The sequence below is a fragment of the Arachis hypogaea genome, chromosome 19 (genome assembly GCF_003086295.3).
Source record: "Arachis hypogaea cultivar Tifrunner chromosome 19, arahy.Tifrunner.gnm2.J5K5, whole genome shotgun sequence".
In the NCBI taxonomy this organism is placed as follows: domain Eukaryota; kingdom Viridiplantae; phylum Streptophyta; class Magnoliopsida; order Fabales; family Fabaceae; genus Arachis; species Arachis hypogaea.
Genome location: NC_092054.1, coordinates 26727108 through 26753713, shown reverse-complemented (window position 1 = coordinate 26753713; position 26606 = coordinate 26727108). Strand labels below are relative to the sequence as shown.

Here is a 26606-nt window from a genome sequence, read left to right as displayed (position 1 = left end):
GCTTTCGTCGTTGGTGTTCTTTCCAATCTTTACGCATTTCACCACTCCACCGAAAATTCCCTCTTCCCCTATGTACTCACCGTGTCCCTCTTTGCTGCTTCTCACCGCGACCTGCCATGCATGTAATCCATAATTCTAAAAACTGGACCGGATCGATTAGTCAAACCGTGAACTGGCAGCATTAACGATCCAGTTAATCATGTAAAATCGCTAATTAAAAAACCGTTAATAAACCATTGAATCAGTCTGAAAACTGATCGGTTGAAGTGAAATTGAAACCAATCGTTTTAATGAAACTACGTCGTTTTGAACTTTACCAAAAAAAAAAAAAATTATTTTTGGTTCACGCACGCGTGACCTTCCTTCCCCTTCCGTTTAGTCTTCACTCCAAACACTTAACAGCTTCTCCCCAAATCAGAAGGAAGTTGAAACATGAAACCCTAGCTTCTCCACCACCGCCTCAAGGACTGCCGCCGTCCGTCGCGCTCAGGCACTACCATCGTCGTCTGGTCGTTCGTGCTTCTTCCTCCTTCAAGAATCGCAGCTTCTTCCTCGAGCTCGGCGCGTCAGTCCCTGGTCTTCATCTGCTCCGTCGCGCGCTCAGGCACCACCGTCTTTGTCTGGTCGTCGTGCTCGAAGTCCCCAACCCACCAATTGCAGCTTCTTCCTCGAGCTCGGCGTCTTTGAGTCTGCTCTTCATTTGCTCAGCCGCAGGTTCTTCCAACCTACCACCGTCTTCTGCGTTTTTTGTTTATGCCCTGTTCAATGATTATTTGATTACTGATTATTTGAATGTTTTTGTTTTAATATTTTATTGAACGATTATTTGATTACCGATGAGCTCTGGTTCTGCTGTGTTGTGATTTTTTATTGAATGAGCTCTGGTTCTGCTGTGTTGCTGTTTTGTGTCTTCTTTATTTTTTATTGAATAGTTATTTTACTGATTATTTATTATTGAAGGTCTTGTGATAATTGATTATTGAATGTCTTTTGATTATTGATTATGATTAGTGATGTGCTGCTGGTTTTGCTGTGTTGTGTTTTCCTGTTTTGTGATTTCCAAACTAGTCATACAAAGAAACTGTTCAGCGGATTTGTTCATCTGCTCGAGTGAAATTCACACAACCGCATGCAAGTTACTACATAAGCTTATAATTATACAAATCATATACTAACTAGTTCTTAAGCATTTCTACGAATTCTACCAGCAGCATACAAGAAATAAGCATCACCAAACGCATCGATAGGTGACATGCATCTGAGTGATATCACCACTGTAAGTTATCTTAACTACTTGCCCTTTCTCTAGTCCATAGTATCTTGCAATTGCATTTGTTTGTAGAATGCGGGGTAGCTGACAACAACAAAGCTTCAAATCAGAATAATATAATAGTGTCTTGTAATGTGAACAATAATTCTGACTCTAAGATGGTCACAATAAAATTTTATGCACAAAAAACATGTAATGTGACACTGTAATGCACCATTTAAATTGGACATATTGTTTGTGCCATAAATCATATTTTTTCAATACATTTCAGGCTGATGTTGAAGAAATTGTGCTTAGACTGTGATTGATAGAAGAAGAAAATATGAACTTATAATTGATTGAATATGAATCTAAATTCAATGACTTTTCACTTAAGTAGTTGTTACGTTTATCATTTAAATTCAATGAATTGTTGATTTTATTATTTCATTTAGGTCATTGAATTGTTCTAAAAAATTTTGTTTCGTCCTTGAGCCATTGTGCTTGTTTTCATGGGATCAGAATTTTTTAGTCTTATTATTTCTTGATTGCATCTATAGGTCCTAATGGTTATGTTTGGTGGCTGGAAAGTTTGCCTATGCTTTGTATGTTGCAGCAGTGAAAGCTAAGTCGCTGCTCTTCTCTTCTGCCGCCAGTCTGCTCCGCCTCCTCGTCGCCAGTTTGCTACCTTATGCTTCTGGTTCTTCTGCAGGGTGAGAAATTCACTGAATTGCGTCTCCCTCTTGTTTCATGTGAATGTAATCATGTTTGCTTATATCATTTTGATTTTTTGACAACACATGTATAACTATTACTAACTTATTACTGCTGCTGATTTTGCAATTTCATGAGTGCTTAACATTTAAAATTTGTTTATATGATATTTGATCTTCATGTTGACTAGTGTATACTGTATAGTGTAATATGTATTTAATAATTAGAGAGAGAAATCGTAGAATTTACTTCTGACACCATATTGAAACTAGAGATGGATTGAATGAAATGATTCGTTACGAAATGAATATGACAGCTGGGTGGATAACAGAAAATAACTAACTTAACTGGTTTCTAACTAACTCCAGCTGTTGACTAACTGATCAATCAATTAACTAACTCGCTAATGTAATCCATAACATTTTGTTCATTTCATATCATGTGAAGCCATGAGCTAATATTCTATGTTCTTATCCAGAATTTGGTATTGCATTTCGAGGTTGAAGCAGTATATCCGAACGAGTAAAGAGATTTCTTGAATTCCAATGGCAGCTTCGGCAAAACCTCAAACAATTCACAATTGCACTTCTGATGGAGGATGGACAGTTGTTTTACCCCGTCGTGGCAGACAAAGAAGTAAAGCTACCAAAGTTGGAGTTTCAGAAGAAAAACAAGAACCATGGGCTCCAACGGATTCTCAGACTGATCCAAGCCGAGAAACATCAATGATGCAGAAGATGGAAAGATGTATAAATAGGGTTGGGAGCTCCGAGTTCTATAGTACTATGAGATGTCAAATCCAAACATCACTTTCTGATTATGTCCATAGGGTGTTAGGCTCAGAGACAAAGATGGAAATGGTCATTTATGGTATTGGCAGCATCGAATCGTACGAGCCCCCTCGATTGCAACTTAGCCTTGCAATATTGATGAGAAGAGATTTCAGTTGGATCGGAAACATAGAGGTGTATGATCCTGTTCTATCTCTATCTGAGTCTCGGGTTATAGAATCCCTCGGTTGTTCTGTCATGTCAGTAAATGAGCATGGGAGGCGAGAGGCACAAAAACCGACTATGTTCTTCATGCCTCATTGCGAGGCAGAGTTATATAATAACTTGTTGCAGGCAAATTGGAAACTGAATCTATTAAGAAACATGGTATTGTTTGGTAACAGCTTTGAAACATACAAGGAGCATGCTTCATTGTGTAAGAATTCACGTGTTAACTCAATGGAGCATATTTTGTCTGTTCGTAGGTTCACAACAGAGTTTAGAATCAAAACAGTTTCAGATGATTATTATAATGCATTTCATGATTCTAGTTGGCATTTTTTTAGCCCTGTCCTGGAGACTGAGCTGCAACTTTCAGATTCTTGATGGTGTATTTTTTTACCACCCGCAATAGTGATTAATTAAGATGTTGCACTTATATGTCCTTTATTTCAAATAGAATGGCACGCAAACACCCTATGCACAATATTAGAACTCTACACAATATATCAATGAAAACAACAGCAACAAATGTGATGGAAAACTGAAAATCCATACCAAAATTTCACGTCGAAAAATATTCCTCACTATGAGAGGTAAAAAAACCACAGGATGATAAAATGTTCCATTATAACCAAATCAAACATACAAAGTGTTTGAAAATATGCAATAATTGAGCATAGCAATACAGCTCTTTTGGATTATCAACTAGCCACCAACAATAGTCCAAAGACATCAAGAAGTTGAAAAAAATAGAGTTCAAGAAATATTTGTTCCTTCTCTCAACTAAACCTGTCACCTAAATAATTTTCAATTAGCAGTAGATGTAGGCTTAACTATAGTTAGTTAGTCACTTCAGCGTATACCAATCAAAATAAAAATTAGTTTAGTTTAGTTTATTAATTATTTAATGTGGCTGTAATTAATTGTAGCAGGAGCATATAAGGTATGACCACCCAGTGGCAGTGCTTGAAGTAAATTTTTGGGGAGCCAACAATAATTTAAAAAAATATATATAGCCCGAATGATATATATTAAAAATTACAATATATACTTATTAAATATTTTAATGTTTTTTTACTAGCAACAAAAAATTTAATTAAAGAACTAAGAAAATATAAAATAATATTAAATTAAATAAATAAAAAGTTATTCAACTTCTTAAAATAATAAAAAAATTATAATTAAAACTTGAAAGATTGACACTTTGGATATAATAGTATCAATAATGATTGAATATCTTAATTTTTGTGTAAAAAAATTAATTTTTAAAAAATAAAACATAAAATAATATTAAATTAAATTGATAAAAAAATTAGACAATTAAAAAAAGTCTATTAGTCGAACTTACTAAGTTTAAACTAAAAGACTATTAAGTAAATGACTAATTAATGTTATGTACAAAGCTGATTTCTCAATTAGTTTAAAAGTTATAAATGACTATTAGTATTTCCTCAACTAATTAGGGTGTGTTTGGGTTCACATTGAAGAAGAGAGAAGTCCGTTTGAGTGTCTTGAACGTCCCATTTTTATGTTTGGCAATTTGTTGGAACAACCCAGAAGCAACCCAGAAGTGCTTTTACCTTTGAACGTACGCACGTGAAGCTAAAATTTCTAGCTTCTGCCTTCACGTTGAGAAAGTTGATTACCGTTAAAGGAATTAAGTGAAAAATTTATTCCTTTTCTACCAACCCTACCCTCCATTCTCTTCTATAAAAAAGATGTAAGTAACCATAACTTTCACAGTAGTTCTTTGTTCATTTATTGTGTATATTCTTTGTTTTGAATTTTTTTTTCTATCAAAATTTTTCAAAATTTTTCAGATCTGTTTTAATCACTGCCAAGGTAAAAAATTTAATTTTTTTTTTATTATTTTTAGTACTGTCTTTCATATTTTGATTTTTATATTTTTATTGTATTTTTTATTTATACGATAAATTTTTTTATATTATTTTTTTAGTGTTCTATTATATTTTTATTGTACTTTTTTATTCATATGACAACTATTGTTGATATAAATTCTTATTTTTATTAATTTTTATGATATTTTTATTATTTTTTGTTTATATAAATTCTTTTTTTCTATTCTTTATTGTACTATATTTATGTTGTGTATAAAATTTTTAATTTTTAATTTTATTTTATTCATATGAATTTTATCTACTTTTTATTGTAATTTTTTTTGTTCATATGATACATGTTGTTGGTTGTAGTTATTATATAATTTTTTATTTTTTTTATTTTTATTGTATTTTTTACTGTATTTTATTTTAGTTTTTATTATATACTAATTATAAGTAACAAAAGAGTCATGAATAATAAAAATGTATATTCCAAAATGATATAAAGTAAAGAGTAATAACGTACTAAAAAGATTATAGAACATTTTCTTTTTGTTTAACATTATAGAATGTATAGTATGTATTCTCTTTTATAATTTTATTTTTTATTGTATTTTTTTTCAAAGATATATATTATTTTATTATTATAAAATAATAATGTTTATTTATATGATAAATATTTTTATTATAAAATGAATTACTAAGATCTATTCAAATATCTAAAGTAAAATGATAGGATAATATAAAAAATTATTTAAATTGATGTCTTTTTTAGTAATTTTTCTTCTAAAAGTGATTTTGAGTAGCATAATCCAAACAACATTTATTTTACTATAATCCATTTTAATATAAAGATTGCCAAACATAAATCACGTTAACACAAACTTACTTTTCATCAAAATCAAGTTTGCAAAATTAATTCTATGCAAACTTTCCTGTAATTCAAACACACACTTAGTCGTAAAACTCCTATTTTGAAACTGGCATTCAGAAGAAGAAAAAAAGATGTGTGCCAAATAAAATTGAACCATAAAGTCTTTAGATCGAAACGAGCACTCAGGAGAAGAAAAACCAAAAAAATGTGAATGAATGGTGTACCTAACCGATATCCTCGGCAATATCTCCCATTATCTTCGGCAACCAAAACTGCATAACCGAGAATAAATCCAGTAATTCAAATGAGGCCGAGATCTGGGGATAACGTAACTTCCAACTCAAACCGTACTCAGGGCACAGCCTATTTAATCAGGCGAACTTAACTCGCCTAAAGAGGAACACAATCTCTACCTACTACTTTATTCTTCACCCCTTATCTTCTTAAACGTTATTTTTTGTGAGCTTATTATTCTGGCAACTGACTTGAGCGTCGGAGTCCTTTTTTGCAGGGTCCACACCGAGGCTAAGGTTCACAGGAGAGCGCTTCCGAGTCGTATCTCAGTCGTTACACCGATCATACCTCGGAGGCATATTCTGGACGGAACAATTGGCGCCCACCGTGGGGCCCGATTTTTTCTTCACTTTAGAATATAACCCACACATACCTTGTGCTCTACCTTATTTTTTCAGGAACTGAAGCATGACGGACCAATCGGGCACCCATCAACAAGCTGGTCTCGACCTCGTCGCTGCGAACGCGGCACTACTGGCAGAGAATCAGCGAATGGCCGAACTATTGGCGACCTTGCAAAACAAAGGTGAAAGGAAAAATGTCGACAAGGAAGTGAACACTGATCAGCAAAACGAACACCAGTCAGAATCCAATGACAAAACAGAGGAGAAAACCCCGAAGACCGGAAGGAGACGAGCTAACCCCTTCTCTGAGGAAATCATGAGTTTCAAAATGCCTCAGAACTTCACGCTTCCTATGACACTGGTACCTTACAAAGGGATCGGAGATCCTAAGATTCATGTGACCAAATTTGAGTCCATGATGTTCCTCAATAGCGATTCCGATCCCATATTATGTCGTTCTTTCCCCACCTTTTTAGACGGTGCTGCGCTGTTGTGGTTTTCCAATTTGCCTGCAGGTTCAATAACAAGTTTCGACGACTTCTCCAAACTCTTCATCAATCAGTTCGCGGCTTCCAAGATTTATGTAAGAGACTCAGACTATCTCAGTACCATCAGACAAGGACCGCACGAGAGCCTGCGGGACTATATGACTCGCTTCACAACGGCAGCCATGGAGATCCCCGACCTTAACCCAGAAGTTCAATTACACGCCATAAAGAGTGGCCTGCGCCCAGGAAAATTTCAAGAAGCAATTGCGGTTGCAAAGCCGAGAACACTAGAGGAGTTTCGGGAGAAAGCGACCAGACAAATCGAGATAGAGGAACTACGAGAAACTCGGAAGGGTGAGAGGCAGCCGAACAAAAGAGACGAAGATAGGACAAACACCAGAGATTCAAAGAAGCCCTTCAGGCTGACACCCAAATACGACTCCTACACCAGATTCAACACCAAGAGGGAAGACATCATTAAGGAGATACTACATAACAAGTTGATAAAGCCGCCGAGCAGAGCCGGCTCATATCAGGACCAGCGCTATGTGGACAAGTCCAAATACTGCGCTTTTCACCAGAAGTTCGGCCACACAACCGACGAATGCGTGGTCGCAAAGGACCTCCTGGAAAGACTAGCGAGACAGGGACACCTAGACAAATACATCAGCGGCAAAGCAAGGGGTACCTCCGACGACCCTGATAATCGGCACCAGGAGCGAAAGCAGCCGACCTTGGATAAAACCAGAACCCTACCCCCACCAACGAGGGGGGTCATCAACTGCATCTCTGGGGGGTTCGCAAGTGGAGGCAACACTAGTTCGGCGCGAAAACGACGATACAGGGATATGCTAACACTGCAGCGAACGACCGAGATATCGACGGCCAATCCGAATATACCTAACATATATTTCAAACAAACAGACTGTCAAACCCACTCCGATAATCTGGATGACCCCGTCGTAATCTCTATCCAAGCAGGGGACCTCCTCGTTAGAAAAGCCCTCCTCGACCCCGGCAGTAGCGCCGACGTCCTTTTTTATTCAACCTTCAAGAAAATGAAACTCAGCGAACGATCCCTTCTACCCTCTTCAGGAGAGCTGGTCGGATTCTCAGGGGAACGAGTGTCAATCCTCGGCAGCATCTGGTTAAAGACGACCTTAGGCGAACATCCAATGAGCAAAACTAAGGACGTGCAGTTCCTCGTAGTAGATTGCATTAGCCCATACAATATTATTTTGGGTAGACCCTTTTTAAACTCTTTTGGCGCCATCGTTTCCACACTGCACCTATGTGTCAAATTTCAGGTACAGGAGGAGCAGATAGCCACCATACACTCCGACCACATTGAAGCTCGCCGATGTTACAATGAGAGCTTAAAGATCAGGACAGATACCCGACCAAACCCCGAACCAACCAAAGGCACATACAACATCGCCAACATATCGGGCGTTGCCGAGCTCGATCCACGAGGAGATCTCCATGACAAACCAACACCAACAGACGAACTAGAAAAGGTACAATTAGATAACAATGTTAACCATTACACTCACATCAGTTCTTCCCTCCTTTCAGGAACAAAACAAAAGATAACAAGCCTACTTCGGCGAAATGCCGACCTGTTCGCTTGGACACCAGCAGATATGCCCGGCATAGATCCAAACCTCATCTGCCACAAGCTGCAAATCAATCCGAATGCACGACCCGTCTCCCAGAAGAAAAGAAACATGGGAGACGAGAAGCGTGCAGCATGCCTTGAGGAAACACAGAAGCTCCTCCAAGCAGAATTCATAGAAGAGCTCCGATTCACTACATGGTTATCAAACGTAGTTATGGTAAGAAAGGCCTCAGGTAAGTGGCGCATGTGTGTAGATTTCACTAACCTAAACAAAGCATGCCCCAAGGATGCCTATCCACTCCCATGCATAGATAAATTGGTAGACAATGCATCAGGATATCCTATTTTAAGTTTTTTAGATGCATATTCTGGTTACAATCAAATATTAATGCATCCAAAAGATAAGGATAAAACAGCTTTCATAACTGAACTAGGAAATTACTGTTATACTGTTATGCCTTTTGGCCTCAAGAATGCAGGGGCTACCTATCAACGCCTCATGGACAAAGTCTTCAGCAAACAAATAGGGAGAAATCTAGAGGTATATGTTGACGACATGGTCGTCAAAACCCAAAAAGAAACCACCCATGATACCGACCTAGAAGAAGTGTTCGGTCAGCTGAGGAAACATAACATGCGACTCAACCCGGACAAGTGCGCTTTCGGGGTGAAGGGTGGAAAGTTCCTAGGCTTCATGCTGACGTCAAGAGGCATCGAGGCAAACCCGGAGAAGTGTGAAGCGATCATTAACATGAGACCTCCCCGAACAATAAAGGAAGTCCAGATACTAAATGGAAGGCTGGCCGCACTCTCCCGATTCCTACCAAATGTATCAACACATTCCCAACATTTCTTCAACATACTGAAGAAACAAACAAAGTTCAACTGGAACACAGAGTGTGAAACTGCTTTTCAGAAATTAAAGGCCATAATCTCGTCCCCTCCGACCTTACAAAAGCCAAATCACGAAAAGCCACTACTATTATACTTGTCAGTCTCACCAAAAGCCATCAGTTTAGTACTCGTCACAGAGATAGAGGATAAGCAGGAACCAGTCTACTTCGTCAGTAAAACATTGCAAAATGCCGAGCTCAGATATCCACCAATGGAGAAGCTGGCATATGCACTTATACTCACAGCAAGAAGATTAAGACAGTACTTCCAGAGCAACAAGGTCATCGTCAGAACAAATCAACCCTTGCGACAAATTCTCACTCGACCCGAGGTCTCAGGACGACTAACCAAATGGTCTATAGAATTATCTGAATTTGACATAGTATACGAGCCGAGGACAACGTTGAAGGCACAGTTTTTAGCAGATTTTGTAGCCGAGTTAACAGAGCAGGAGGATCACGCACACACATGGGAGCTCTATGTAGATGGAGCCTCAAACTCAGAAGGATCGGGAGCAGGAGTGTACTTGACAAACAGCTCGGACCTCCAAACAGAGCAGTCAATCAAATTCTTATTTCAAACAAGCAACAATCAAGTCGAGTACGAAGCCCTACTAGCCGGCCTCCAACTCGCACAATCCCTAAACATAACACACCTACAAATATACTGCGACTCACAACTGGTAGTACAACAGGTAACCGGGAACTTTCAGGTAAAAGACCAACTGCTAGAAAAATATCACGCGTTGGTAAGGGAACTCATATCTCATTTTACTTCCATACAAATCACACACATAGCTCGGGAACAAAACACCCGAGCAGATGCTTTATCAAAACTAGCAACAACCAGGAAAAATATGCATGATTCCGTCATATCTCAGCTAACCCTTGCAGAACCAAGTTTTGGCAAAACAATCTTTTCTATCACACAGGAACAAGACTGGCGAACACCATACAAGCAATTTCTACAAACAGGAACCATACCAACAACCATAAAAGACGAACGAACCTTTAAAAGGCGAGCAGCATCTTTCACACTGATTGGAACCGAGTTATACAAAAGAGGATTCTCCCAACCACTACTGAGATGTCTAAGCACGGACGAAGCTAAGCTGGCCATGGATGAAACCCATGAAGGAGTGTGCGGCAACCATATAGGTGGGATCAGCCTGGCATCGAAAGTCGCCAGAGCAGGCTATTATTGGCCAACAATGAAGAACGATTGTGTCGAAAAAGTGAAAAGATGTGACAGATGCCAAAAGCATGGACCATTAACTCACAACCCAGCCGAGAACCTGCACACCTCGGAGGTAAGCTGGCCGTTTTATAAATGGGGGCTTGACATTCTTGGCCCATTCCCCAAAGCTCCAGGACAGGTAAAATATTTACTTGTAGCAATTGATTATTTTTCGAAATGGATAGAAGCCATACCACTAGCTAAAATAGGAGCCGACAAAGTCCGAGCTTTTCTGTGGAAAAACATCATTTGTCGTTTCGGTATACCACATGCCATTATAACTGACAATGGTCGGCAGTTCACCGATCAAAGCTTGGCAGGATTTTTGCAGGGTTTCGAGATCAAGCATCATTTCTCATCAGTAGAACACCCACAAACAAACGGACTTGCCGAAGCAGCTAATAAGATAATTCTTATGGCACTCAAGAAAAAACTCGGCGAAGCCAAAGGAGAATGGGCAGAGCTGATCCCAGAAATACTATGGGGTTACAACACAACAACACAAACAACCACCAAGGAAACACCTTACCGACTCGTTTATGGCGCCGACGCAATGATTCCAGTCGAGGTCGCCCTAACATCGGCAAGAACAACAACAACAACCTCGGCAACAAACAATGATAAAGCCAGACAAATGGAGCTAGACACAATAGAGGAAGACAGACACAAGGCCGAGATAAGACACAAGGCAATGCAAAGCATAATAAGAAAGAAATACAACAAGAAAGTCAAACTCAGGTCCTTCGTAGAACAGGACCTCGTCCTAAGACGAACAGAGGAGGCGAGGAAACCACAAACACATGGAAAGCTCGCCGCAACATGGGAAGGTCCTTACAGAATAACAAGAGTGCTCGGCAAAGGAGCATACAAACTTCAAACACTACAAGGGAACGACGTCCCTGGAATATGGAATGTATCATCTCTACGATCATATTTTTCATAAACAGATATGGAAACGGGGAGACACTCTTTTTCCTACTCACAAGGTTTTTTCCCGAAAACAAGGGTTTTTTCTTGGAGAGGTTTTAATGAGGTCCCCCACCCCATATCATTCATGTACTATAATAGTCAAACACATGTTTCCTAATCAGAATATCAACATTATCATAAATACCACGCTAAAAGTGTCAATCCCAAAACAATGTGCGCACATCTACAATCAAAATACCAAACCCCTTAAGCGGGTACAAAATACCTACCTCAAAATTCAACAAAATAAATTACAAAGCAGTTTTCTAGTCTGCTCCTTTCTCCACCGACTCACTATCACCCTGATTCTCAGGCAGAGTACCATCATCCACCAAACGACCATCACTCACAATTTTTGTCACGTCCAATAAATTCACATCAGCATCCGGGGCGACGACACCAATCTGAGCAACCGCCCGATCAAAACCCAGAGTAAAAGCAGTCAAAACCTCCTCTTCAAGCTCGGCAACTCTCGCTTTCAACCCCACAAGCTCGGCAACATTCGCCTCTAAATCACCCTTCAGCTTAACAACTTCGACTTCAGATGCCTTCTTCACATTCCTTACCTCAGCCCTTAACTTCTCAATCCTCGAGTCCCTCTCCTGCAACGAATCTTTAAGCTTCTTCACAGCAGCCAGATTATCTGCATCCAATATGGCATCTAGTTCAGAGGTACGGCCAATCGACAGCAAACGAGCACCCATAACCTACAACAATAGATCTAATCAACCAATACTCAAAAACACTAAAACGGACAAGCTAAGATAAAGTCAAACCTGCAGATAACGTGCGACTCCTATCTTCCCAGCATCATGGATCGTCTTCACATCAGCATCAACCTGCGCGAACTCATCAGCCACCGCCATGAAGGGAAATGAGGCCGACCATATCGAATTACTCGGGCCATCCTTATAACCATGAAGGACAAGTTGGCTCTGGTAGGAAGCCTCAATCTCCTCCGCCGTAAACACAGCGTTATCTTCCTTTGCCCCAGTCAGATCAACCACCTTTGCAGCCCCTCCACCCCTCTTTCTCTTAAGAGGAGCTTCCTGACCAACAGAACCCCCACCCTCTTTTCCTACATTCGTCGACGAACCTTCTTTTTCCTTCTTCCTAGCCTTCGAAACGAAAGCCTTCAAATTAGCAGTAGTTAGGGTTGAAGCCTTTTCACCTGACAAAAACAAACCAAACCAAATCAAATAAACTGCTGAAAATATTATACACGGCTAACTTTTACAAAAAACATACCCAAATATTCTTCTAACGCCTCCCTATCCCCCTCAAGCCTCAGTAGAGACTGAATAGACAACAGCTCGGAAGATGACATGGCAGACATCAGGAAACCAATGACATAGTCCTCACTTTTTACCCTCTCCTCACACTCTAAAACCTGCCGAGGCTCAGGGGACCAGTAAATCGGAAATCTTTCTTCCATCATAGCATCAAGATAAAACGGATAGCACTCCTCACATATCTGAACTTTCACAAAAAACTCTTTAAAGTCTTTAAAAGAAGACTTGTACAAACTGAAGATAGCCCGTCCAGGGTGACTACTCAAGTTCACCCAACCTCCCTTCCAAACACCTTTCGCTTGAAATAGCGAAAAGAAAACCCCCAGAGACGGATAACACCCTAGATACTCCATCAGACATTCAAATGCACGGACAAATGCCCACGAATTAGGGTGGAGCTGTGTGGGAGCGCAATTGAGCAATGATAATATGCCACATTCGAAGTCAGTAAAGGGAAAGCGAACACCTAATTCCGTCAACAAACAGGTATACATGTAAAAGTACGACCAATCACTCCTCTTCTCACACACCCTATCACTCTTCTCGCAGGGCAAGAACCTAACCCTCAAGCTATCCCCACCCCTAACCCACCGCGCATTATTCAACTGAGACAACATATCATAACCACTGAAAACTGAAGCCCGGGCCTTGACATCACTGTCAACCCAGCCGTAAGGATCATTTTCATCAACCTCAACCCCCTTCTTACCCATGCCAACAAACTGCCAACAGTAACGCTACAGACAAAAGAAAGACGAAAAGAAGTTACCTTTCTTACTCATGTTGACACTCAAAAGCCAAACTTGCAGGAGCCTAACGGATACGGAGACAAGGAGTTACTTCGACACGTTACTCCACGTAACCTTCCCACTTCCCCATTAAACATAACTGGCGTTTCCCAAACTTCCCGCCTTCAACAAAAAATAAATAAAAAACAATACAAAACATAAAGCCCATTCACTCAGGCCCAAAGCAACTTAGCATGAGCAACACGTTAAGCTTGGGGGCTACCCAGGCAATACATCTACACAAAAAACACCAACATTGCCGAGGATATAGAAAAGCCCAACATGTTCCTCATGCCGAGCTTGGGGGCTGTGTACCTAACCGATATCCTCGGCAATATCTCCCATTATCTTCGGCAACCAAAACTGCATAACCGAGAATAAATCCAGTAATTCAAATGAGGCCGAGATCTGGGGATAACGTAACTTCCAACTCAAACCGTACTCAGGGCACAGCCTATTTAATCAGGCGAACTTAACTCGCCTAAAGAGGAACACAATCTCTACCTACTACTTTATTCTTCACCCCTTATCTTCTTAAACGTTATTTTTTGTGAGCTTATTATTCTGGCAACTGACTTGAGCGTCGGAGTCCTTTTTTGCAGGGTCCACACCGAGGCTAAGGTTCACAGGAGAGCGCTTCCGAGTCGTATCTCAGTCGTTACACCGATCATACCTCGGAGGCATATTCTGGACGGAACAAATGGGTTATGTGAGTGTTGAACTTGTAACTTAGTTTTCAATAAAAGCTTTCAACCAAATGAGCTAATCATTATCTATATAATGGAATTACTCATTCTTTTAAAAATTATTTGGGGCCATGACCCCCCATTGCCTATGAAAAGCTCCACCAATGTGAGCACCTAATTAACAGTTCAGTTTTTCACTCTAATTTTTTAGAAATGAGAAGATTCCATTTTTCTGTCAACGTTTACTCTTCAACTTTTTTCTTTAGTTCATTAAAACCTTTAACATCACCGTTTGAACAAGACCAGGACATGAGATTTTCTTTAAAACCATTCAATCAAGGAGTCTTTGGTGAAGTTCTTTCACGTTGGATTTCATACTCTGCAATAACCATCAAATAGACCCAAATATTCTTTGTCATTGTCGGTAGGAATGCATTTTAACCTTTTCCTCGTTTCTCAATACACACAATTTGGTCTTGGTCTTCAAAGTATAAACCACAATTTTCTGGAAACGTGATCAATGAATGTTAAAGGGTCAATGCTAGTGTGCTGAAGGCTTAAATATTCAGCATGTGCTATAATGAGGTGGAATTACTCGATGGAGGAAATGGTTGGTGCTCCACGCGTAGACAGGAAGTTGACTTCTTGTAGTTTGTGCCATAGTTATTAGAATCGAACTTATAATTAATTTGGTTATATGACCGAATCACCGGATCGCTGGTTTAATTGATGAGTTACTGATTCACTCGATTAACCTAATCATAACTAAAAAAAATATATGAATAAAATTAAAATAATGTCTTAAAATTAAAATATAAGTCTTTACAAACATTAATAATTGTACTAATTAGCTAATCTGTTAATGGTGATTAGGTGGTTGGGTTGGACTTTTTTGTTGCAATGGGTTCTTTTGGCCATAAAAGTGGATTTTAGGTTTATTGAACTAATTTTATGAAGATTTCACTTGTTGGATTTTTGTGGATCCTATCAAAAAGAAGGTTGAGAACCAAAAAAACAAAAAAAATGGTTTGAAAATTGAATGTATAAATAGCGGCTGAAAATTTGAGACGTGTAATGTATTTAATGTTTGAAATGTGCATGGTAGATTTTGATATGCCATTAAGTGTTAAGAAAACAAATAAGAGACAAATAACTAATGGTAAGGTATAGACTACCTTGTCATGAATATTTAGAAGAAAAGAAATTTCATTGCATTACTACCATGAAAAACATTTGATAGTATGAATCGTAGTAATGTTACGATAAAGCAAGAATTGTGTATATTTATTGTGTTTTTGATAAAAAAAAAAAAAAAAAAAAGAGCATTTTTGCTATCTTTTTAATGAAAAATAAAGTTAATAATGTGAGAACATATAATAAGAGATGAGATATAGTTATTTTGAATTGTGCATAGAAGGTAAAATGTCGAAAAAGGAAATAAATTTGCATTTATGAAGGTGTCCCGCGAGGTCGTCATTCATTGTCGAATACTCGTCTGCTCGACTTGCTCTTGCTCCTCTACCACCTTAAAAATCCTTCTATCCATCAGAGCCCATCTTTATACCAAAAAAGCGCAACCCCAACAAAAGGACCAACCCAATTGTAACCAAAATTAAAAATTACTACATACTAATTGTGCCATTCTGCAACATAATTACACCTTCTCCATCCGACAACTTACTGCAACCCCTGCTTCAACTCAGTTGCTGTTTCCTCTTCCAGCAGCAACGCCTCCACGCGTCGGATTTCCCGCATAGCTAACTCATTTCAGCACTTGCTTAAAAAATCAAACTTCAGCACCATGGCACAGAACAGTCTTCATTGGGCCACAAACATCACAATGCACCAAATCAAGTATTTCTAACTTCCTTGAAGGTTGGTGCAATGGTGACTCTTGAAAGAGACTGTAAGTAAGAACATTTATGCAAATATGTATTTTTTAACACTAGACATTGACAATATAACATGTTTAGCTAACTCAGTCATGACCTTTCGCACTCAGATGACATAACGTTTTGATTGTTCGTGTATATGTTGAAATTCATTTGAAAAAAAACTTATAAATTTTTTTTGGCAGAGCACGATAAATAAATTCAAAATAAGACCAACATAACATAAATTTTTATAGACTTGGCTCGTGATTTACATAGTAGGGAAAAAAAAAACCTAAGAGATAGCTCTTTCTCTTGAAACGGAGTGACCATTGAGATGCATAGAAGCACACCCAATGTTAGGAATTTTGTTTCGTCTAAGCGAGAAGGGATTGATCCCTGCCTTGTGAGAAGCAACAACTCCAATGGCCTCCCAATAATTTGAGACTTGCAGCTGAAAGAAGAAACAACAATTTCATTAACCAACACAGTTTCATTTCATTGCACATGGTATAAGCATCACCTCTAAAAGGAAAAGACAATTTGGTTTGAGAAAACATTTTTTGTTTCCATTTTTATTCTTCCTTGTTTTTCGAATTTTGAAAGAAGGGGGGGGGGGGGGGGAATAAAAGCAGTGAAAATAATAAAAGTGCTTTTATTTTCATTTTTCCTTCATAAATCTTATAAATAAGACACTAAAAATAAAAATACAAACCAAACCAAACACTTTAAAGAATTCTTTTTGGTTTAATATTCGTAATCCTCACAATTTAATGTAATGTTCATTGAGCATTATTGTTAAGTAGTAAGTACATTAATAAAGGTATTGTATTATTGATTTTGGATTTCTAATTAGCATGCAAATAACCAAAGTAACTGATATTATGAACATGAGGTAGTATTATATTATTTACTAGTTTATCCATATATATCATTTGTCTAGCATTTCCACCATTTTTTTTAACTCAAAAAGATTGCAAATATTTCAGCAAATTCATTTCTTGAGAATATTAATTCAAGTGGATAAAGTATTAGATGCACAAAACAAAAGAAAAAACTGTACCGTTTCAAAACCAAGTTTATCTGCAGTATCATTGAGAACAGTATCATTTTCTTCCACTGTAATCATCAGAGGCTGCAAGAAAAAATACTGTCATGTCGAAACAACATTGTAACAGAAATTGCTGGTTAGACAACTTTGAGCAAAAGAAAGATAAAAAAGTTATCAGGCAATAATCGTTGTTTCTTGTAAATAAAATTCATTGCTTTTTTCCGAAAACCAAATGCTTATATGTAGGGGTGCACATGGGCCGGGTGAAGCCGGGTTTGATGTGACCCAGACCCGGCCCGAAGTATACACCGGGTCTATTTATTAGACCCGAACCCGGTTTTAGACCCGATGAAACCAATACACTTTCGGGCCATAATTATACCGGGTGAAAACCAGGTCGTTAACATTACATTACGTTGATACCTTCTTGTAAGCTAGCATGTAAAAATATCCAAATTTCCAAGACTCCAACCATTGGTTAACATGGTAAAATTCACTTAGAAAAATATAACAAAAACTAACCATTCTTCAAAATTAAAGCATAACCACAATCAATACTAAAGTATAACCACAATCAATACTAATATTGTCTAATAATACCAAATATTTAAATCAATACAAATAACATAATCTTATGTATTAGTCTAAAGTCTTATGCATTCTAAACATAAAACATTAACTTATAGTCTTATAATGATTAATAACACAAAATATTAAGGTTTACAATACTTAAATTCCACATAAGAATAATCATGATCCATCACTAATAACACAAAATATTAATTGTGTATGATGACCGGGCCACCGGGCCGACTTCGGGTGACCCGAGCTATGGCCCAGACCCGACCCGAAATAATGACCGGGTCTATTTTTGAGACCCGTACCCGACCCTAAACCCGATGAAATCACACCAAATTAGTCCCTAAAGTGTTCGGGACCGGACCGGGCCTTCGGGCCGAGCCGGGTCTGTGCACCCCTACTTATATGTTTGAAATTATACCTTATTTTTTTCACTTCTTGCAAAAGCCAGAGTTCCATCACCTCCACAAGCATCTCTGGGAAGGATCACAGAATCGACATCGCTCACAGATATGAAATTCCTCTCCGTAGATTCAGAGGGGTTAACCAAGTATTGAGGAGCATTACTTAAGCCAGCAAGTACACATGGCAAGAAGGTGTAGCCAATCTATTAGACATGGATAAGTTATCTACCCAACCAAAATGCAAAGAAACGAGAAATAATTTTTACTGCAATAACACATTAATAAACCAAGTTCGCGCCAACTAGATAAATAAAATTTTGCAATTGTATCCACTCAACAATTTCCATAGTCAATCCATACAGGTTGCATCTAAATGATTTCAATTATAAGAGCAAACACTTAAAATGCTCCTCTCAATTTTGCTCCAAACAAATTAGACCTTAACAAAAGGAAATGAAATTTTCACTACTAAACTAAAAATCATATTCTCCTAACCAGGTAAGGGAAATAGTTTAGTGAACACAACATATAGATGTCAACAACATAAGACGTGTTTGGATCTAATTTAGATGCTAATGGTCTATGCAACTAACTTAAGACACTAATACTTAATTAGTTAATTACAACAATATCTATTTGCTAAGGTATGCAAAAATCAGCATGAATCAATGAAACGGGTGGAAATATATTGATCATAAATTGCTAGAAAATTTTTCCAAATTGTACAAACCTGCAAACATGGCATCAATGAACACAATGGCTAACTGAGATGTTTCTAAGATCCTACCTTCTGAAACACTGTAGCCTTTTCATCACAATCCAGAATGTGCACATGAATGATATGGTGGATATTTCAATAAAGAAGAATACAGGTGTAAATACAAAAGTCAATATGCTAGTCTCATCCTTTTGAATTCCCATGCAGGAAATAGGTTACATGCTGCAGTAGAATAACAGCTAACTTTAGTGGAAAGTCCCTAGATCACCACATTCATAGGATATATTGATTTTGACAAAATATGCATACATATTTTTATGGAAGTTGTTATCATGACACAATATCCACAGAATGCATAAGAAAAAAGAAAATATGGCATTTAGACCAAACTAGTTTTTACCAGGATCACTTTTATTTTTTTTTATTTTTTTGTTTACTTCTTCTACCTGATGCTTATTAAATTAATTTTGAAAAAGAAAATGAAGCTACGTTAAGCAAAATTCAAATTTGATAAACTCTACTTGGACCACCAAAGGTAGATGGTTGCATACTTGCAATCAGTTACCAAATTCTAGTGTCATTGAACCGCCAAAAATAAAGTTGTTTGCTATCCAGAGTTTACCAACCTCCTCTGCTGCTGATTTTGGACTAAGAGACAAACTCATGGTAAGTGGAGACATAGCAGGAGCATGAGCACAGGGAATTTTGAACTCCTTTACCACTAGATGGCTTATAACTGCCTCAACTCCTGCCAAAAGGTCTACTCCCTGTGAAGTTCAGGTGGAGGAAGAAAATGTAAGTAAGCAAGGAATGAATGGGATAAGAATCGTTCCTGGAACACTTAACATACTCCAGCAGCAAAGGTATTAAAGAAAAAATTTCAGATCATCTAAAGATTGAAAATCTTTTAGCATAAAAATCAATCAAATGCAAATAGCAAAGAACCGATGACAATGATAAAAATGGAGAACTTAGAACAATGGCCCTAGAAAGTTAAAGAGTGAGATATCCTATGATTTTCTTTTAATCAAATTATATTCTTCGATATCTAGTGAAGTGTTATTTCATTTCAGTAATCATTAGCACCGTACCATTCCCAGCCGATAGTCATCTACATCATCAGTATCATCATCTGGAAAACGCCCAACAACAGCAATGGCATTCACTTTTGACCTATTCACTAAATTCCGTACAGCTCTAATCAAAGAATCAGGGTGCCTAATCCTCCCTGTTGATTTTCCAGTTTCTGGATCAATCCACTTCTCCACCTGTATAATTTGCCGAATCAAGTACTAGAATCTCATAGGAAGACAACTATAAAGCTGACTTTGGTTATGCATTTTAAATTGTTGCAAGATCATAATCTTAGATGCTATAGACATGCATGAAGAATTCTTTTAATCCAACTTCAAAACAACAAATTCCATGAGGTGAGAACAAAATAAATACAACTATAAGAATATTATCTTGAAAATAGAGAGTAATAGAGAGATAAACAGCAGAGAAGACATTTATTTGAAAAATATATTACCATGACCTACCATTGTTAGGTCCAACTATAATATTTTTTTTTCTTTAGAATCTTTTTAGTGCACAATATGACTTTTATGAAATGTTTACACTTAACAACTTAACTTCAATTTGCAATTTTCATAACATACTTTATCAATATGTAGGATACAAGAAGAAAATTTCACCAATTATAATGCAACACAAGTGATTATGGCAAAGGCAAATTTGACAAATGGAGTATATGTGTGGGACATCATGAGCTTTATATAACTTCAGTGACATCAAATTTCTAATTATCAAATGAATCATTGCAATTCTATTAAAGAATCGAATCATTAGTTCTGCAGTCAGTTACTGTAGACAAAGGTCTGTATGTTGCACAGAGAAAATTGTCTGAAAAAGCATGGTGGTTTACATTTTATAGGAAAATGTATGAAATTGAATACCTCAAGTGGAGTGTCAGTGACAATATATTCTATGATGGGTAATCCAAGTGATGCCCTAGCAGCATCAGCTACTTGTAAATGGCGAAGTCGAAGGTCCTCCTCTATTCCAGCATCAAGAACTATTCCCACCTATTTAACACCCAAAATAAATAAACAAAGGAAAAAAAATAGTGTGATGAAGAGAGAACCATTAAAGTTTGCAACATTACATGAGATACACTCGTCATGATAGCCATGAGGGTGTATAATTGAGAGGAGTGGTAGGAGAGTTAAAGGTGCAAATTTGGGCCGTATATCCATGCACAGATGGGCAGGGTACTAGAAGATCACAAGACCACTTAAGAAAGTCACATAACTTTATCTTCTAATCTTGACCATTCGTGCAAAGTGCGAGGGTCCAAATTTCATGCTTTCACTCTCCTATAAGACCACTCCTTTCGCTAGATACTTCTCATTAGAGCCATACTCTATTTTGGTGAACAGGTTGTAAAGCCCACAACCCTTCTGCAAAGCGGTCAAGCGCATAACCTTCAACGTATAATGTATTTGTCATGGGCCAGTATAGCATTGCTGCATTAAGAACCTGCAGAATTTAAAAAATCAAACAACCAAGAAAATCAACTGCCCATTTCTTCATGATAATCATTTATCATATAACTGAACAACATAGTAACATGCAACCATCCCATTTTGTGATATTCATGCTTAAATTACATAAAAACAATATAGGATTTATATCATCCATGCTGGTTCAATATGTTAACACAAACAAGCAATACCAGTACTTCACTGTTTTGCCTTTTTAATGATAAGATCTTTCTTAGAAAAATGTATCGAAAACTCTTAACGATATACGATAGGTTGAGTTAAGTAGCGAAAGGTATAATATATATACATGTATTTCTTTGTAGATCCCAGAACAATGTGGTGATCTACAAAGATACAAATATGGCAGGAAGTTCAAGATTCCTCCCAGCCTCTCCTCCCTGTAATTCTACTACTAACTACACACCTTTCCCTCGAAGTCTCCTTGTATTTCACTCTAGCACCTTCTCTTCTTTTATCTAAAGACCATTCTGTTGTTCATATATCAGAATTTACAAAAAACTTGTAATGAGATCAGCTTTAAAATAAATAATTAATAAATAGCAAATGATCACATATTGAAGAAAAACTAGAAACAACAATCTTTTATAGAACTTAAAAATACCGATAATTAATCAATTCATACTTCATAGTATATATTAATGATCAGTTATTTATGCGCCAATCAAAGATATAAAGAATGTGTTCAAAAGGATTATGAACTATTATACTAACTAGAAAACAAAATTTAAAAGAAAAACAAGTGCATTTGAATGCCAAGAATCCATGTACAGCCAGAGATTGAAGAAAGAATGGCCAAAAGTCCTACTAACGTGCCTACTAAGTTTCCTCACCCAAATGTCTCTACTCCGCAGCTCGTAATATTTGTCCTAGAGCAATGCTACATGACCAACAAAATTTATCACATTTTGGCCAACATTCTATACCCTAAGTACTAAATTATAAACCCTAAACAATAGACCCTAAATTCTAATAATATAAAAATAAAGTGTTGGCTAAAAGTGCTAGGTAACATTGATAAAAAGCGTTGTCCCTAACATTTCTCAATGTCTTAGAGACAGAATCCAAATACAGCCTCAAAGAGTTAAAAAGGAGCAGCGATGAGTGATAAGAAAGTAGCAGCAGCATTAATACATATACATACATACATACATTTGGATGAGTGATAAGACAATCAACGACGGTGGAGAGAGCACGAGCAACGGGCAAAGCATCTCCAGCGTAACCACCAATAGCAGCTCCAATCCCTGTAGGCACTATCATCACGCTCGTGTACTGCCTTTTAAACTGCACACACACAAAAGGTCACACCTAAGGAAAACAATTTTGCTTATCCCTGAAATTTGTTTGATGGAGTGACAACTAACCTTGAAGGAATGGGAGCAGCAGGAAATGGTTGGTTTGGAGCGTTGAGTGAGGAAGCGGCGAAAGAAAGGAGTCGGAGACATGAGCGCTGCGGCCATTGATGTGCCTGTTAATCCACCTTTGAAATATAACGAATATAAGAATAAGGTGACGTCTGTGGTGGCCAGACTAAAACAATGGCTAAGGTGGCCAAGGAACACGTGGCACTTTTGAAGAGAGTAGACCAGAGGAGTTGATTGGGTCAAACACGGCGAGAGATTGCTAACAGAGAAACACGGCGAGGAGAGATCAAACGACCGCGACTCCGACAAGAGGAACGCGAGTCCACAACGGAGTTGAGGTGCGCCGGCAAAAAAAGGCCGTCAGCATGGCTCACATTAACCTGAGCGACGCCAATGGGAGAATTGAAGTGGGATGAAAAGGTTAGGCTAGTCCGGCGGCTACGGTACCGTATGGCCGACGGAGAGTACCTGGGCGATGGAGAACGTGGGTTTCGGTAGTTGATAGGGTTCAGTGTGGGCCAGGAAACACCTATATGACAGGCGATACGGACACGACACGACACGGATATGCCGAGACGTTCTTTTTTATAAAAAATTGAATATGATATGTTTAGGATACGTTGTGAATTAAAATTTAAATAATATATTAAATTAATAAAATATCATATTGTAAATATAAAAGGAAATATAGTTGCATTAAAAAGTCTAAAAATTATGCAATTATTAAAAAAATAAAAAATTTTAATCTACTCTTGCCATCTCGCTAATAGAAAATGTATCAATTTTTTCTCCTCCAAGTCCATTATCCGCATATACCACCGCTTCTATGTTTGGTACATTTAAAGATAAATACGAAACCTCACTCAGATCTGGACTATTGTCATCAACTCTGCTTCTATTAATTATTTTATTTTTAAATTTAAATTTTGATTTGTTTTTATTTTAAAATTTAAAAAAAAATCAGTTAATTGGACCATAAAACCACAAAATCGGGTCGGATTCGTTCGGATTCGTGACAGCTTCACCAAAATTCTGCACCGCAAAAAGACACGCCACGCTCATTTGAAGTATTCGTCGAGTGTCAGTGTCGGATTCGTGTCCGACACGGATACACCGGCACCATAGGAGAATCCGTGCTTCATAGAGTGTGGGTCTGTCATTAGTTTTTTCTGACGTATGGACAATGAGTGTGTATTTTGAAATTGGTTTCAAACTTCCTTTGCTAGCAAAGGAATACCAAACAAAAGGATGAAAACTCTGGTTCAAGGGAATATGGGGAAAAGAAAACATTAGAAAGGAAAATGGGTGGAAAATTAAATTTTCTTCCGTTTGGATCACCAAAGAAAATTAAGACTTTATTTGGTTGGAAGGAAAAAAAATAAAAAAGAAAGAAATAGAAAGGAAAGAAAAGAAAGAAAATAAATTGAGTAGAATTTTATTTTCCTTAAATATGTTTGAATAAAAAAAATGAGAAAGAAGGAAATAGTATATAATGTTATGAAAAGATAATTTTATCTTTAAATATTTTAAAATATATTAAAAAATAGAGGATAATATTGAAATATTGATACAAAATACATTTTTCTTCTATTTTCCATCCATTGTCGGAGGGAAAAAATTTTTAATGGGTCCCACCCATTTTTTACACTATTCATTATTTTTCTTTGACTTTTTCATTTAACCAAACAAAAGAAAATAATCCTTCCAATTTTTTTCCTTTCAATTTCTTTCCTCCCATTTTCCCCTCAAACAAACACACCCTAAGAGAAAATGAAAAAAGTGAAGTGATGTATAGTTTTTTTTTTTTTCTCTTATGAGATGAAAACGGATGAAAAAGGAACAAATAATGACACAATGACATATTTAAAAAATAGATTCTCTGCAGTGAAAAAACACTTGAGAGATTAAAGTGTGATATTTCACTTTTAATTCTCTAAGTAGGACCAAAATTAAATAGGAGAGAGAAAGCAAATTAAACACTAGATAGCATCCAGTTTTTTTTTCACTGGAGAGAATCCACTCCCGACATATTTGTTCTAAACCAAAATTTTCCATTTTACTTTTTTTTAAATTTGAAACTGTCATCAGCCTCATCGAAGTCTCATCGTCGTTGTCCACAACGCCATCGCGACATCATCATCACTGTCACAGGTCTATCGCAACTACATCTCTTTCTTCTCAATACAAAAGTGTGTTTTTCGATCATTTTCATCGTTTCTCTCAAATTAGATAATTTCTTTAAATCGATGCTTTGTTTCTTCAACTGAAATTGTAGAGGTTTTCTATCCATTTTCTGGTTTTTGTAATTATGGATTCTTTTTTAATTTGAGTTTGTTTAGATGGATCATTGTAGGAAGTGGTAATGCAAGCACGTTTTTATTTTTTGGAATGCAACTTTTCCGATTCCTTTGAGTTGGTTCATTGTTTTTGACGTGTGTGAGAGAGGTCTATGTTAAGTTCAATTCATGTTGTAACTGTTTTTGGGTGTAAAAAATAAATTCCCTCAATGATGTGAAATATGGCAAATTGATAACGGTTGTGTACAATGTTGCAGTAGTTGTTCCATGATTGAATTAATTGATAATACATACTAATGATTACTTGAGATGATGCTCGACTATTTGTTATATATGATGCAATAAATTGATGATAATATATGTGAATTGTTTGAGTAATTTGTGGTTAGATTGCTATAGTAATGCAGAAATTTTTTATTTTATATGAATATGCTTAAATGTGAAAGTGACCAAAAATGATAATTTATTAATCCTGAGTATTTGGGGCTGATTTAATCTTTTCAATAAGTCACAATAGGTGAAAGAAAGTTAGAATGGAAGGTTAGAGTGAATGAAAAGTTAGGAATCAATTTTTGACCTCTCAAAATTCAAGATTACATGTTGTAGTCTTGTAGAATTATGCAGTTTTAGACAATAATTTGTGAACAAAACTAAGAACAATCTAGCCACTCAAAATGAGTGAAATTATTTTTCTATGAAACTTTGAAATGTCTAAATTATTCTTTTAAAATTTTAGAATTTTTCGATGTGTGGTTTGAGAGATATGATTTTTAAAAAATAGTCATTTTCTGGATAAACAATGCTATCCGAATTTTGGAACAGCAACTTCAAGACCACATATCTCGAGACTCTGAAACTCTTTGGAGGTGCAACCAAAGAGGGGTGAAATATTACTCTATCACTTTTGCAACTTCTTATTATTAAATGCTATATCAGTTTTGCCATTTTAATTTAATCATAAATTATTGCAGAATTTGCACTTTTTTTTTAAATTGGTTTAATTACTCTGTTGGTTCTTATAATTTCACGAAATTTTCAATTAGGTCCTATATTTTTTTTCCTTTTAATTGAGTCCCTAGACATTTTTTATTTTCAATTTGGTCCCTATTAACGTTAAACGTCAAAAAAACGTTAATGAATTATGAAATTACTTGTATAACCTGTCTTCCACCTATAAACACTTCATATTCCTGATTTCTCTTCTTATCCAATTTTCCTTCTTCCTAGTTTTTCTCTTTCACAATATAGCCCAAAGCTTTTTCATAATACAACCCAACATTCAATGCAACTAAAGCTTTCTCATAATACAGCCCAACCTACAGCATCCAATTAACTTTTTCATCAACCTAACATCATTGTACCATTTTATCATTTTATAAAACTCACTTGCACAAGAACAATTGATGAACAACGAAATTCAATCAACTTGAGGATCTTCACCCTCTGTTCGTTACAGTGAACACACATTCAACAACTTCT

At 37.0% G+C, this 26606-nt stretch overlaps 2 protein-coding genes across 18 annotated transcripts; one reads left to right on the top strand and one right to left on the bottom strand.

The window, feature by feature from the left end:
- The first annotated feature begins 292 nt into the window (after positions 1-292).
- LOC112775832 (protein SENSITIVITY TO RED LIGHT REDUCED 1) lies at positions 293-3391 on the top strand. Of its 16 annotated transcripts, none has more exons than XM_025819723.3 (4): positions 295-714; positions 1069-1276; positions 1810-1962; positions 2442-3391. In XM_025819723.3, exon 4 carries the CDS (start codon positions 2509-2511, stop codon positions 3337-3339), a length of 831 nt encoding a protein of 276 aa, XP_025675508.1. In that variant the 5' UTR covers positions 295-714; positions 1069-1276; positions 1810-1962; positions 2442-2508; the 3' UTR covers positions 3340-3391. The 16 variants fall into 16 exon arrangements, with proteins under 16 accessions (XP_072082503.1, XP_025675508.1, XP_072082510.1 ...); XM_072226409.1 differs by having other exon boundaries at positions 299-714; positions 1212-1276; positions 1841-1962; XM_072226404.1 differs by having other exon boundaries at positions 304-714; positions 1841-1962.
- A 12853-nt stretch (positions 3392-16244) lies between these two features.
- On the bottom strand, positions 16245-23388 carry LOC112777250 (uncharacterized). Of its 2 annotated transcripts, XM_025821583.3 has the most exons (9): positions 22831-23388; positions 22616-22750; positions 21324-21440; positions 20858-20986; positions 19991-20167; positions 19526-19666; positions 18199-18384; positions 17211-17282; positions 16245-16601 (listed from the first exon to the last, which is right to left on the bottom strand). In XM_025821583.3, the coding sequence occupies exons 1-9, from the start codon at positions 22924-22926 to the stop codon at positions 16443-16445; spliced, it is 1212 nt and encodes a 403-aa protein (XP_025677368.1). In that variant the 5' UTR covers positions 22927-23388; the 3' UTR covers positions 16245-16442. The 2 variants fall into 2 exon arrangements, with proteins under 2 accessions (XP_025677368.1, XP_025677369.1); XM_025821584.3 differs by lacking the exon at positions 18199-18384.
- Between the last annotated feature and the right edge of the window lie 3218 nt (positions 23389-26606).